We start from the raw sequence: 14172 nt of genomic DNA on the forward strand, positions 1-14172 counted from the left end.
ACCTGCGGACCGCGATGATGTCCCCTCCTGCCGTGAGTGTAGAGAGACGGTGCTGTGCGCTGCTGCGCGGGCCATAGCTCAGGCAGAAAGCACCTGGTCTTCTCAGGAAAACAGTGCTGGCCTCGTGGGACCCTTCGGAGGGTCTTGGGGGTCCCCGTGGGTCTCTAGGCCACAGTTGAGGAGCATCTGGTGCCGTGCCTGAGAGCAGGGACCGTGCTTGGGTTCCGATCTCGGCTTCTGCGCTGGGTCCGTGTTCCACATCGTGGGCCTGTGTTCCACATCGTGGGCCCGTGTTCCTCATCCGGAACGTGGCTTCCCTAAGGACGCCGACCCTGCAGGCTCCGTGGGAGGACTGACAGCATGAGAGCACGGTAGCAGGTGAACCTCGTGGGGTTCCAGCACACACTGAGGGCGAAGGAGTATGTGGCTGCATTTCTGTCTTCTCCCACAGTCAGAGCTCATCCGCAATTCTAGAGTCCTGACGGGAGAGAGCTGGGCGGCACTGTAGTCTGGTCAGCCTACGTCTTCGCTGCCTCCAGGACAGACGGGAAACGTGGCTGCAAGAAGTCCTAAAATACTGCTCGGTGTGAGGCCGGACCTCCCATGCCGTGTCTCATCCGCTCTTGTTCCTACACTTGGAGCAAAACTTCCTCTTGCCTTAAGCAGCGCACACAGTGTTCAGGTCATTTCATGACTGACCTTTCCCTCTCCGCGCTCATAGGCTTGAAATGAGCAGTGCCTCTGCCTTCCCGGTCTCTGTAAATGGCTTTCTCTGCTCTTCGCGGAAAGAGAGGGGCAGGGAAGGGTCAGGGGCAAAGCGGAGAATCCGCTGAGGGGAACCTTGTCTCACGCGTCCTGCCCACGGCCGTTTGACGGTCATGGAGGTCACTCTGTTTCCCTTCTGTGCGCCCAGTGAAGACGGAGGCGGCCTCTGTCTTCGGCACGCCCGAAGGAGTTCCCGCGGGAGCCGTGACCTTGCTAAGAACCCCCGTTCGCCGGAGCGAAGATGGTTCTTGTGGATCTCAGTGACCCGTGTAGACCCAGCTCGGGGCAGCAATGCTGGCTCTGGAGGGAGCTGACGGGCCCCAGAGAACGCCACGTCATCCTGGAGACGGCGCAGAGCAGGGCACGGAACTCGGCCTCCACAGCCTTTGTGGACATAGAATCAGTCCCACGGTACCTGGTTTAAATCATGTCACCAGCCAGGTCCAGAAAACATCGCCACGTGCCTGTCCGGGAGACGGGGAACATCCAACGTGGCGATTCTTACCCAGGGTGGCTCTGTCGCCCAGCAGCCGTGGACCGGGCCTTGGAGATATTTTTGATGGTCTTGACTCAGTGTCGCTGACCTCCAGAGGCCAGGGATGGCCCCAAACATCCTACAAGGCTCAAGACGGCTTCCCACGACAAAGAATAATTCAGCCAATACGTTAGCAGTGCTGGGGGTTCCCAGACGCTGGTCTCAGGTTCCCCGCTGCTCTTTTACGGAAAATGTCATTAAAATGCATTCACGTCATCATTTTCAAGCAGGGCTTGAGAATCCCCTTTAACAGAAGGCGGAACACTTATGTCTTCTCTTCCGGAAAGAAAATAAAATTAAAATGTGTTTTTTTTTTTTTTTTCAAGTTAAGAAAAGAAAAGAAATCAGTGCTTGAACGCTTGGTACCACTTTGGTAGGATGAAGACAGGGGAGTGACTTGATTCTCCTGTTTAATGTCGCTGCCCAATTGCTAGGAAAAACAGAAGGGTAGGTGGTCGGAGTCTGACAAATAAAACTAGTTCCCCTGCATTTTGGGGAGTAAAAGCTGGGACTCGTCCTGTATGCACCGTCACGTACGAAGAACCTTGCGTGATATTTGACTTAGCGAGTTGCAGGATTACAAAGGGACGCGTGTTTGATGTTACAACCTTCTGGGTACTTGGGGTTTCCCTTTGTTTGGGAAAGATGCACCTACCTCCCCCTAAAAGTGTTTTCTTCTCTATGACTTTCTACATGGAAGAAATCACTTTATTTTCAGTATCGCGCCGGTCACTCATGAACTTTGTGACCCAAATTAACCTCTTTGCCAGTGCCCCCACGTTGTCTGATTTCCGTCGCCCGACCCGCAAAGCTTTCCTTTGTCGTATGGTCCGCAAATCCGAGAGCCGGCCGGGTACAGCCGAGGACATCTGGGCAGACGGTTCCCTGGCTCAGAGCTAAGACAGAAGCCAGGGGGAAATGAGACTTACTGGAGCCCGAGGAACGTCCCCAAAATGCGCTCTTTGTTGTGACGGGAAGGTCGTCCCCGTGGTACCGAAGCCGACCGGAGGTTCTGAAATGCACGGTGCTTGGACACGGATGCTTGACCTCGAGACCGTCAACGTGGCACAGGAGCCCACGGGGGAACATTCCTACCTCTCACTCCGCATGAAACAGCCTGTCCGAGGAGCAGGCATGTCACAGAACCCGGCGGACGCTGTGGAGGCGTCCGTGCCATTTCCTAGCGGGGCCCTGTGTGCCCGCGTGCTCTGAGAACTTGAACGTGTCGGCAGGCAAAGCCGGTGGAGGGGACTCTGGAGAGGACACAGCGATGCTTCGTGTCCCGTCGAGAGAGCCTCGGCCACGGTCCCCCGGGTTGAGATGTGGTGGGACCGTTTCCGTACGGGCAGTGTCAGCGGTCGTGGGCTGTCTCTGGGTCACGACCACGGCTCACTGTGACTTGCACATGCGGTTTAAAACCATCCCCAGGGTTCCGACGGCCCAGGCGCCCCTTAAAAGTTGAGCATGTGCAGTGTCCCTCTTCATTTTTTAATGGCAGAAACAAGCCCCGTTTTGACAGGCCATATTTCTGTCACTCTCGTCCACGGTGGCTTTTCCTTGGCCGTGTGATTTGTGGCCCGCTTCTAGGGAGGAGCACGTTCGGTGTAGGATATTAAAAAAAAAAAAAAATGAGCTGTAGGTCTAGGACATAGAGGTAGAGACCGTGTCCAGGAGATGAAAAAGAGAGTCTGTCCTGACTGGTCCTGGAAAGGCTCTTTCCAGGGAGGTGGTGGTCCCAGGAGGGGGCGGGGGGGGGTGCGGTCCTCTGTCCCCTCCTCGGGGTCACTTTTCATTTCCCGGGGTTCTCCCCTTCGGACACGTACACCGGCTCACTCTCGGGCAAGTATTCAGACTTGCATATTCGTACGGACGGGCTCTTTCCCGAAAGGGATTCGAAAGGACCAAAGCACCGTGACTGCCGTTTTGGGGACAGAAAGCACGTTCCAGAGAGCAAGCCGGTTCTCAATAGAAGCGTGTCTCTGCTTTGCTTCTTTTGTCTCCCCGTCTCATGGCAAACGGGAGCGCGGGCTTGGGAAGGGGGCCAAGGGGGCCTTTTGTTCTTATTTTTAACTCGCGATAATAGAGTATTTTCCGTCCGAAGGCTGCTGCGGAGCTTGTGATTGACAACGAGGGTTGGGGCCAGAGACATGCTACCCAACGGGGCTGGAATTCTAGGACGGGGGTTTTGGGGACTCCAGGATATTTAAATCTCCCGCGACACAAACACCAATGGTATATAGTCCAGTCTGCCTTCTAGTTTCCAAATTCCTCACAATCGGGATGACGGGCCATGGCGTGTTTTTAATCAGAGGAAGAGAACCGTCAGGGGAATCTACGTCTTTCCAAATCACTCTCTGTGCCCCGTTCGATCACGGGGCCTGGTGCTGTCCATGACTTGCGTTGGTCTAGTGGCTGGTCACGTGCTTTTCCCTCAAGGCCGGTCCCAATCCCATGACTTCGGGTAAGTCGTGTACGCTTTCTAGTTGGCGTTACGTCAACTCATTGCCCCGGGATGTCCATGGTCCCAGCTCACGGTGCAGGATTAAAGGAGTTTTTACGAGACCGGAATTGGCCCCGTGGGGTTGCATATGGCGCCTGAGATGGGTCCGTGGGTGCTCTTTGTGCTGTCGAGGAGACTGACTCACGCTCTCGTGTATGGGAAGGAGCACTCAAGGGTTGGGATGATTGAGCCCAAGAACCGTGTGGCTGTTTCCCAGCTGATGCCTCCCTGGTGTGTCCGGCAGGATCATCGACGGACGGGACCTGATGCCGCTGCTTCAGGGGAAGACCCAACACTCGGATCACGAGTTTCTCTTCCACTACTGCAACTTCTACTTAAACGCCGTGCGCTGGCGCCCTCGGAACAGTGAGTACAACACGCCTTTCCATGCTTCTAAGAGGTCCGCCGTTGGTGCCATGCAGAGAGAGGAGACGGCGAGAGCTCTTGGCCCTGGAGAGGCCAGGGGACACCTCTGTGGGTCACGGTGCTTTGCCTTGAGCTCCTCCTCCTGCCTTCTCTTGTTCCTTCTGGTCCCGCCACTCTCCAGGCACAATGTCAGTGGACCCTGGCCCTGACCCGTGAGCGGCTCTTCCTCCCAGGCCGAGGAGGGCCCAGTCCTTCATGGCCCGCTGGCTGGCTGCCCGCCTGGCTTCTAGCCCGCAGGACGCAGTCCTTCTCAGGCTGACGTGCAGCGAAACCGGCACCTCTGCTCTCGGGGGCACGTGCCTTGTGTGTGTGTGCGTTGTCTGCTCAGAAGGACTCCCCTTCTGTTGCATTTCGGGGAAAGCTCAGCAGCTTCGCAGTGCCCGCCTCCCAATGCCTGCTGCAACACAGCCCGTGCCCGCCGTCTAGCGCTTTGTGCCCTCCTGGAGCTTCGCGCTGTCCCGTGGAATTGCCCGTAGATGTGTGCGCGGCCCTTTCCCCGAAGCCTCGGCCGTGCCGGGGCAGGAGCCGGATTCAGACCTTGCACGCTCAGTCCAGATGCCTCTGTGTCCCCGTACGTCCCCCACTGGGTGTCCTTTGTGCCGTGTGGTTGGCCCGAATCGGCACGGAGTCCGGGTTTCTGCCCCGGGTTTCTGGGAGTTGTGTCGGTCACGGGCATGAAGGAGCAGAGGCAGCCGGGCGGTCGACCTCGCTGTAGGGATAAGGTTTTGGTTTTGTTTTGTTTTGTTTTTTCTTTCCTGGGTCTTTAAACTTAGAATCGCAGTGCTGCTCAGATCGCCACGAGTCGTGGGCACATGTGGAAAATGGTTTCTGCCAGCGCTGCCCGTGCGGCAAGTCACTGTCGGAGAGGGTTTCTCCGTTTCCTCTGCAGACGTGGAGAAGGACTCCCCTTCTTGGTCTTGTGCTTCGGGTCCTGCTGCGGGAGGCTGGCTCGGCCGGACCTCCCACCCGAGGGCTCCCCGTTGAACTCGGGGTAACGTTCGTGCTGCTTTTCCACACCCCCAGTCCCCGCCGCGCACCCCACCCTTCTGCCGCGGGCTGGTTTCAAGACCAGCCTCGCCGCTCGGGTAAAAAAAAATTTCAGCCGTCGCATTCGCCACAGGTACCCGAGCAGGCTGACGAGGTTCTGCCTGAAACCCGGGTGGCTTCCGTGCCCTGTTCCCCAGCAGACAACTAGGACAGAAGCATGAGTTCAGGGTTCCAGGCCAGGAGCGTTCTGTTCACTGATCTCGCCAGTGTGTCTGTCGTTCTGGACGTCCGTAGGGATGCGCTCTCTAGTTCAGATGGACGGAAACGGTCAGCGTAGCCGTCGAGGGCCTGGGACGCGGGTCCTGCTTCCCAGTCGTGTTTATAGAGAGTCTTGCAGCACAGAAGGAGGTTTCGGGGACTCCTGGCTGGGGAATGAAATGTGGTCTCGAACCTGTCCCGAACCTCCCAGAACTGCATTTCCCTAAAGCCGGCACCCCCCCGCCCCCCACCACCATCGCCCGCGGTCGGAGGAGCCGGAAGGAATATATAGGTTCAGGGGCTACAGACACGCTTGCTGTGGAAGACAGACAGACAGAGACAGACAGAAAGTAGGAGCGCGTGACAAGAACGAGACCCAGATCCCGACGGGCAGCTGGGATGAAATGTGCTTCTCAGGCATGCCGCAGTGACATTTCCTTCCGTTGTGTGAGCCTCGAACGTCTGCTGCAGGAAAGGAGACGGGGCGGTGTTCTGGGGAGGGAGGCGTCCCTGCCGCAAAGGGGTCTGTCTGGACGCACGGTGCGCGTCTGTGCCCCTCTGTGCGCCTCGGACGTCGTATGTGAAACGTGGCCACGGTGCTTGTCCGCAGTCACCATGGTCCCTGGCTGTGTGGCTGTCTACCCAGTACGTCGCTGATTTCTTTGTTCTCCAAATGCTTTTGAGCACCTACTAGGGGGTGCCCTCTGTGCTAGGACGCGGGTCCGTCCGTGAACAAAACTGACCAGATACCGTGCCTTCGGCGGTTGCACAAGGCCTGGGCCACGAGATTTACGATCGGGGTTGAGTCGGTGGTGGGAGCCAGCCCCCGCTTGGTCGGGAATGTTTGCCGCGTGCCGTTCAACCGGTGCCGACTTTGAGTCTGTCCACGTCGGGCATGTTGGCCCCACGGGACTCAGCGGACGCAGCCAACCCAGGCTTTGTGCTGCTCTCAGAGAGCACTGGCTCACCGGCAGGTCGCCGCTTGCCGGGAATTACCCCCACCATGTGCGTGTCTTGAAGGTCCCGTTACCATTTGTCCTGATTAGCTCGAGGCCAGAGTGTTCGAGACGCATTAAGTACTTATTTTCCAAACACTCTGAGCCACCCTTCCGTTTCCACCCGTTTGAAACACGGATCCCTTCTAAGTGCTAGATCCAGTGTCTTCTCTATAATTTAATAATTCCGTCATGATCATAACGTTGTAATTTAGTTGTCTCAGCCAGTTGAGTGACATAATTTAATCATGCGCTTGTATCATTTCGCCCATTACGGTGGGGAAGCACTCACAAGAGCGTTACTGAAAAAAGTCTAAGGGTTCGTGCATTAAAATGGGGCCGTTGGAGTGAAAACGGACTGTTGGATGTGCGCTAAAGGTCTTGGCTTCAGGTTTGGGCGTACGCATCAGTGCTGTTAAAAATTCGGTATAAAGACAGCTTGATTTTATGGATCAAATTGATCTTAGAAAGGAGGTACCTACTGAGCTTTGGGATTCTGTTACCGAATTTCAAGCTTGTGAACGCAGCGTGTGAAATAAATGCTCACGTGAACGGGGGAGAGCCTCTAGCCCAGCCAGACATGCAGAAACCCACGGGATGTGGTTATCCCGATGCTGAACCCAGAGGGCCTCACAATTCTGGCTATGTTTTCAAGACCTTTTTTTCTGTGATTTTTTTAAAAGAAGCATCTGTAAAAACATCAGAACAGAAACACTGTAGAATGATAGAATTCCTTCTCAAGAAATGTGTTCTTACCCAACCTCTTAAAAGTTGCCTTCTTTCCAAAATAGGGGATAAGGAAGGTTTATTCTTCTTTAATGATGTAATCTTGTTTATTATTAGGATTTGGGTAAGGAATGTGCAGATTTCGTTAACTCCTCTCTGTTCCCATGCCTCTGTAGGACATAAGCAAGGTTTAAAATCCAAACAGCACAACGGCGGTTAAGGAAAGAAAAGTGCTTGCTTTGTGGACCATCTCAGTTTTCCACATTTAACAAGTTCGTTTTGCTCTAAATTGCACCCAAGAACAGAGAAAATATGCACTCGTGGCTGCTTATGCCTTCCTGGCGTCATGGCTCCCCGGGGCTGTGGTTGGCTTGCGTCTCCGTTACTCATCCTGCTGGAAGCCCTTCCCCGTCTGACGGCCGGACATCGGATCTCAAGGGTTAGGACCCGGACAGTCGAGGCTGTTAGGACAGGGGCTGTGGCATTTTTGCTGCTAGGACCTGCTACGGATGTGCCCGTCCTTCAGGTGACCTTGAGCAGGCTAGCTCTTGCCCTCTGCCGGGACTCATGTGGCCAAGGGACAGACGGCCACCCCTGGAGGGATGTGTGTGAGCCTCGGGCTTCTGGAGGGGACAGCACGCGTGCGGTCCGCCGTGGCCGCACGGGCCCGATGATGCCCCACGACACGGCGGCATCCGGGGGCAGCCTCTGACGTATGAGGATGGACAGGGCTGCCCAGAAAGGACCAGACTTGAATTTCATTTATTTTCTCTCATTAGCGCTCAGACTCCCAGAAACGGGCTGCACTTCCCGGCTGTTCATTTCTTTTAATGAGAAAAAAAAAAAAAAAGGTCATAAATGGACTTCTCGTGTTCCTCCATGGAATCCAGTCAACGTATATTTTCATATGGCACTTTGTGCCCTTTTCTGTTAACGCTACTAGACCGTTTTTAAAGGAGGCATCCAGGGGCGGCTGGCCGGCTCAGTCGGTGGCAGGGGGCGACTCTTGATCTCAGGGTCGTGAGTTCAAGCCCTGCGAAGGGTGTAGCTAGGACTTGAAAATAAAGGCTTTAAAAAAGGCATCTTCCGGGGGCACCTGGGTGGCTCAGTGGGTTAAGCCGCTGCCTTCGGCTCAGGTCATGGTCACGGGGTCCTGGGATTGAGTCCCGCATTGTGCTCTCTGTTCTGCAGGGAGCCTGCTTCCTCCTCTCTCTCTGCCTGCCTCTCGCCTACTTGTGATCTCTGTCTGTCAAATAAATAAATAAAATCTTAAAAAAAAAAAAAAAAGTCGTCTTCTCTTCGACTAAAGATTTCGTAGGCCTGACCTAAGATGTCATTAGTAGCACGGATGAAGAAAGGGTCAGCCGTGACTTTCGTGAATTTGTGACGATAGGACTGGCTGGCTCCGTGAGGAGAGCCCACGACTGTGGACCAACAGCGTTGTGAGGTCCAGCCCCATGTCGGGTATAGGGATTTTCTTGAAAATAAAATCGTGCGGGCGCCTGGGTAGCTCAGTCGTTAGGCGTCTGCCTTTGGCTCAGGTCATGATCTGAGTCAGGGTCCTGGGATGGAGCCCCACATAGGGCTCCTGCTTGGCGGGAAGCCTGCTTCTCTCTCCTTTTCTTCCTGCTTGTGTTTCCTCTCTCAGTGTCTCTCTGTCGAATAAATAAATATTTAAAATAAAACAAAATCTTTAAAACAGAAATGCTCACGACACCCATTTCCCTTTTATAGAGACAGACCACATCAAAACTCGATTTTCTTTCTTACGTAGCAGGAAGGACAGTGTGTTGAAGGTGCCAACACCTTCTTCGATCCAAGCGGGGAATGCGGCGTGTCCTCATCTTATCCGACGTCCTGTGTTCTGCCCTTTCCAGCCTGCACACTGGGTTCGACCGTTTCACTGATGGTCTATACTGGTTTGCGCGCCTCCTCCGTGTGACCTCGACCCAGGGCCTATCGCCATGCTCTCGGGATGCCTGCTGACGTTAGGGCTGCCTCCCGGTGTGCTGCCGTGTGGTCTGCCACGGAGACTGTGTAGAGCCAAGCACGGCCAAGCACGGCACGTCCTATTTCACAAGTCTTTGGGTCTTTGTGGATCTGCATCTTTGATGGAAACCTGTGTTTGTTGTAGGCGGTAACAGGCTCTGTTCTCCAGTCACTGTTCATTCGTGAAACCGGTCGCCTTTTCCTCCTGTGGCCGTCGTCTGTGTTTTGAAAACAGACTTGCGAACCGTACGTCTTCGCATCTATCAGACACACTCCTGCGGGCTTTGCCTCTGATACGTCTTCTACTCCTTATGGTTTACAGAGGTTTTGAGGACGTTTATGCCAGGTTCACCTGTAGCTGTAGATCACAAAGGAACAGTAATGTCCGTCGCGGGGGGGCCACTCCTTTCTCCATCTCATGAGTGACGCGTCCAGGAGGAGCATGGTCGAGGCAGTCTTGGGTCGCACGCTCCAGGCTCCGCTCGACCATCCGGAAGGTGCAGCAGGGTCCCGCGGGCAGGGGGTGGCGGTGGTGTCCACGGAGGGGCAGCGGGTTCGAGAATGAGTGGGAACAATGAGAGGGGAAGAGTGCGGGTCAGTTTTCTCCCAAGGAGGATACGCAGACCGTCCCAAGTACACGCCACAGGCCAGAAGGGGTTCATCCGTCCACACGCTAGCAGGTGCGTTGGGGGTGCCGCACCGTGGGAACGACTTTGGGGGAGTTCGGAAAAGCCCTGCGGGGAAGTTGCAGAGGGGGGCGTTCTCGTTGGGCACCGGCTCGCACGGGTCCGGGGCTGCTCAGTCTGTCGCTGTGGGCCACGTTCCTCACACGCAGGAAGCTGTTGGCAGAGCCCTGTCAGAGGCTGTTTGCTGAGCCCTCAGGTCCTCCGAAACGCCTAACATCCTGGAGTCAACCGGGAATCCGTCGTTTCCTAACCATTGTCGGCGAGGCAGGTTGTTCTTTAAAAAGGAGATTGAGTATTGGGGAGATATAAGGGAACACGGACTTGGTTGTCAAAGAGCTTAATTTTTAGGGACGCCTGGGTGGCTCCGTTGGCTAAGTATCCAACTCCCGATTTCTGTTCGGTCTGGAATTCATTGAGGCTCGTGAGTTCAAACCCCACATCGGGCTTTTAAAAAAATAAATAAATAAAATAAAACTTAATTTTTAAACAATATAATCATCCTACTGTGGGGTCAGTGAATGCTCCTCATTTGGCATTTTTAGCAGCTTTCCTAAAAAACAAGTTGCTCTGAAATTCCAGTTCTGTGGTTTTTAGGAAAGTACGGAGCTCTGCACACGCACTGCCGGTCTGGAGGAAAACATTTTCTTTTCCCTCCTCCTCCCCGTTGGCCGTCCGTCCGTCCGTCCGTCCCTGTCCTCATTCGGAGGCCCCCCTGCGTCCTGGACTGGCTGCCTTCAGGCTTTGTCGGGGCAGAAAAGGAAAATGTTCCCTGAGGTCTTAGCGAGAGTAAGACTGAGTGTGAGTCCGAGCCTGTGCGTGTGTCTGTCTGCGTGTGCGTGTGTCTGTCTGCGTGTGCGTGTGTCTGTCTGCGTGCGTGTGTCTGTCTGCGTGTGCGTGCGCTTCTCATGTCTCTCGTGCACGTCAGCCGCGAGTCTCCCTGTTCCGGAAGCTCCTGTCCGTTTATCACAGAAGCAGAGCCCGCACATTGAGAGGGTCGGGGAGGAGGCGGAGGTCGAGCTGCGAGCTTATTAAGTCTGTTGGTCCGTGTGTGCGTGTGTGTCGGTCGAGAGTCTGGTGTGCAGCTCCACGCTGTAAAGTCTGCGACCCCCAAACGCCGACGCCGGCGGAGCTCCCTGTGCAAACACCGCAGAGGCTTTGTCTTCTCTTGCCTGCACAGCATCGCCTAGGGCCTTGGGGGTCGGGGAAGAGGAGGAGGAGGGAGAAACAGGCAGGAGGGCAAAGAGAGAGAAGGGTCTTCTCCATGAGAAGAAGACGCCTTGGGGAGCGCGTGAGCGTGCCTGGTAGAAGCTGTCATTGGGCCGCTGCTACCCCCTGCCCCGTCCTTGGTGCTTACGGCTAACTGCATGCTCCTGCGTGGTTTCTCCGAGCTGTGGCTCTTCTTCACAGCGGTTGGGACGAGCCCTCTGTCCGTCCGTCCGTCTGTCGCTCTGCTAACTGAGCCTTTGCTTTCCGGGAGGGAGCCCCCCACCCGCCCCGCCGGCTTCCTTCCCCTCTACGGGGACACTCAGGATGCCTCCCGGCCCGCGCCAACCTGTGTCCTTGTGCACCGCAGGCACGTCCGTCTGGAAGGCCTTCTTCTTCACGCCCAAGTTCAGCCCCGAGGGTGCTAACGGCTGCTTCTCCACGCACGTGTGTTTCTGCCACGGCCACTTTGTGACCCCGCACCACCCGCCGCTACTCTTCGACCTGTCCAGGGACCCTCGGGAGAGAAACCCGCTGTCGCCGGCCACGGAGCCCCGCTTCCAGGAGATCGTGGACGCCATGCGGCGGGCTGCCGCGCGCCACGCTGAGACCCTGCAGGAGGTCCCCAACCAGCTGTCCCTGGGCAACGTCATGTGGAAGCCGTGGCTGCAGATGTGCTGCTCGGCCTCCGGGCTGTCTTGCCAGTGTGACCGGGAGACGGCGGCCCGGAGGGCGAGCCGCTAGGTGCCCGTCAAGGGGACGCGACAGTGGCCCGGCGCCCGCCCCGCCTCCTGCCTTGTGCACGCACACGGGGGTGGCCCAGCGGAGAGCCGGCCCTGTCGGCCTCACACCGGGAACCTCTCTCCATCTCACCGCCCCACGGCTCCGTCGAGAGCCCCCTGGTGACCCCAGGGGGGCATCAAAGTCTACGGTACCTGCAGGGAAACATGCCGGAGCTGGGGCTTCATGGCCAAAATTCTGAGTCCTGTAAGCATGGGAAGGTTAGGCATGTAGGAAGGAGCCGAGGGAATCACATCGATGCCTCTGCAAATGCAGGACCCTTGGCATAAGGGGCTGTGATCCCTCAACGCTGTGAGGGGCATGCTTCCCTTGGCCCGCTGCTATAAAGGGGCATCGCATTTAAAAAAGCCGCAACAAAATCTTAACACATGGAACTTAGAATGACTAAGGGGCCTTTTTCTTCGCCAGTAATAGATGCCGTGCATGGCAGATTGGCTTGGAAGGCCGTGGCCATCAGTGTTATGTAGAGCACATAGTCGAAACTCTCTCTGATCGTTGTACCTACAGACACATAGTTTATGTCTTTCTTCCGGAAGTCAGAGATACTTAAACTATAAAACTAGACGCTTCACGCTATGTAGGGAAAAGGGAGAGAGGCTCCCAGATGCACTTTCTTCACACAGCACACTTTTTTTTGGTAAAATCCTTCAGAAACCAGAATCTCCAAACGGTCTGTCCTGAGCGGATGTCCGTGGCGTCCCTTATAGTGTTATATCTGGGTTTTACTGTTCCTGTGGCGAATGGACTGTGTTAGAGAAAGGCTACCTCGGGGACACGGTCGCACGAGGAACCCCTCCCGGTGCGGTGTGGAATTACTGGCCTGGGAAGTGGACTGCTGGGCCGGGCGGACTCGTAAGCACTTCGTGACCCACGCACAATATCGGGAGAGCTTTAGTTCTTGCAGAATGTGCTAAGACCGCAGGAGCTCGTCTCAGAGCCTTTGTTTGACGCTGGTGTGATGTAAGAAACACGTGTGGCTTCTGTCTCCAGTGAGATGTCCCGTTTTGTTCTAATCCTGCTTCTTCGAACATCAGCAGTGCAGGACAGGGCATCGGCTGGCCACGGGCGGGGTGGGTGGGCACGGCTCCGTGGGTGGAAGGTCCTGAGTCTGCACCGCCAACCCCCACGGAGGAGAGTAGGCCCCTAAGTCTTAGACGCTCCTGGCCCTGGATCAGACACCAGACCTCCTCCAACAGGATCACGCGGGCCTTTCCGGTCCGTGGAGAGGAGCCATACCTGTCGTGTTCCTCTCTGTAGTGCACGTGTTTGCTCCGTCCCGGGAGACGGCAGACAGCCGGAAACCTGGACCGCCGCCCCCGTGGCCGTGTGGACACTGCCTGTGCTCTTAGGCACACTGACCACGGGCCACATGTCTCTCTACGTGTCCCGCACTCCAGGAGAACTCCCAAGATCCGACAGTATTCCCGCAGTCCCTCTTGAGGTCCGGGATTTCACATTTCGCACTTTTCTTTGGTTTCTCTTACAGTCGACAAGGGATGTTGTTTGTCTCCCCTCCCCGGGAAGGGTTGAAACATGTCGAGCAAACAGGTGTCTTGCTTTTCGTGGGGATTTCGAACTCCAGAAATTGCTGGGATTCTGTCCCCTTGCTTGGCTGGTGTTACTTTGCCAAAACGATTTAAAACCACTGTTACGGACTTGTGTTTTACGCTGATGGTGTGTATTTAAAGTTGAGCACCCTCGAGGCAAGTGGCCTTCTCGACAGCATTTCCGGGGGTGGGGCTGTGTGTTCAGCATTGAGTGAGAAGATGCAGTTTTATCGATTCTGTGACTATGTACGTAGGTAAAGAACTTGTCCCATCTGTACAATGTGACCAGCCAATGAAGGACACATATACCTCTAGAACTAAAATCAGCTTTAAAGTATTTGCCTCAAGGGATGCCCGGGCGGCTCTGTGGGCTCGGCGTCTGCCTTCAGCTCACGTCGTGATCCCGGGGTCCTGGGTTCAAGCCTCACGACGGGGACCCTGCTCAACGGAGAGCCTGCTTCTCCCGCTGCCCGCCGCACTCCCTGCTTCTGTGCTGTGTCTTTCTCTCAAACAAATAAATAAAAATCTTGAAAAAAAAAATTGCTTCAAAATAACGTAGATGACTGTTACGAAGCAGGGTATTGGAAAATCCGGTATGTACATGATAAGCGTAATTCCGAGGTTTCAGCCCACTTGCCCTGTGAAAGTTTGGCTTGGGATGCACAGCAGGAAATTGGAATTCGATTTTCAGCAGACGCCTAGCAAACCTCTTTTATGACCTAGTCTGTGTTGTTTTTACGAGGTTGTATGAGCT

The 14172-nt window shown here is 55.4% G+C and overlaps 1 protein-coding gene across 3 annotated transcripts in view; it reads left to right on the forward strand.

The window, feature by feature from the left end:
- STS (steroid sulfatase) overlaps positions 1–13862 on the forward strand; it is a 138989-nt gene extending 125127 nt beyond the window's left edge. For all 3 annotated transcript variants that reach the window (XM_032329501.1, XM_032329502.1, XM_032329504.1), the window contains exons 9-10: positions 4045–4166; positions 11441–13862. In XM_032329501.1, coding sequence (XP_032185392.1) covers positions 4045–4166; positions 11441–11814 — 496 coding nt within the window. In that variant the 3' untranslated portion in view covers positions 11815–13862. The remainder of the gene's footprint in view (positions 1–4044; positions 4167–11440) is intronic.
- Positions 13863–14172: the final 310 nt, after the last annotated feature.

This window comes from Mustela erminea, chromosome X (assembly GCF_009829155.1).
Source record: "Mustela erminea isolate mMusErm1 chromosome X, mMusErm1.Pri, whole genome shotgun sequence".
Lineage (NCBI taxonomy): Eukaryota > Metazoa > Chordata > Mammalia > Carnivora > Mustelidae > Mustela > Mustela erminea.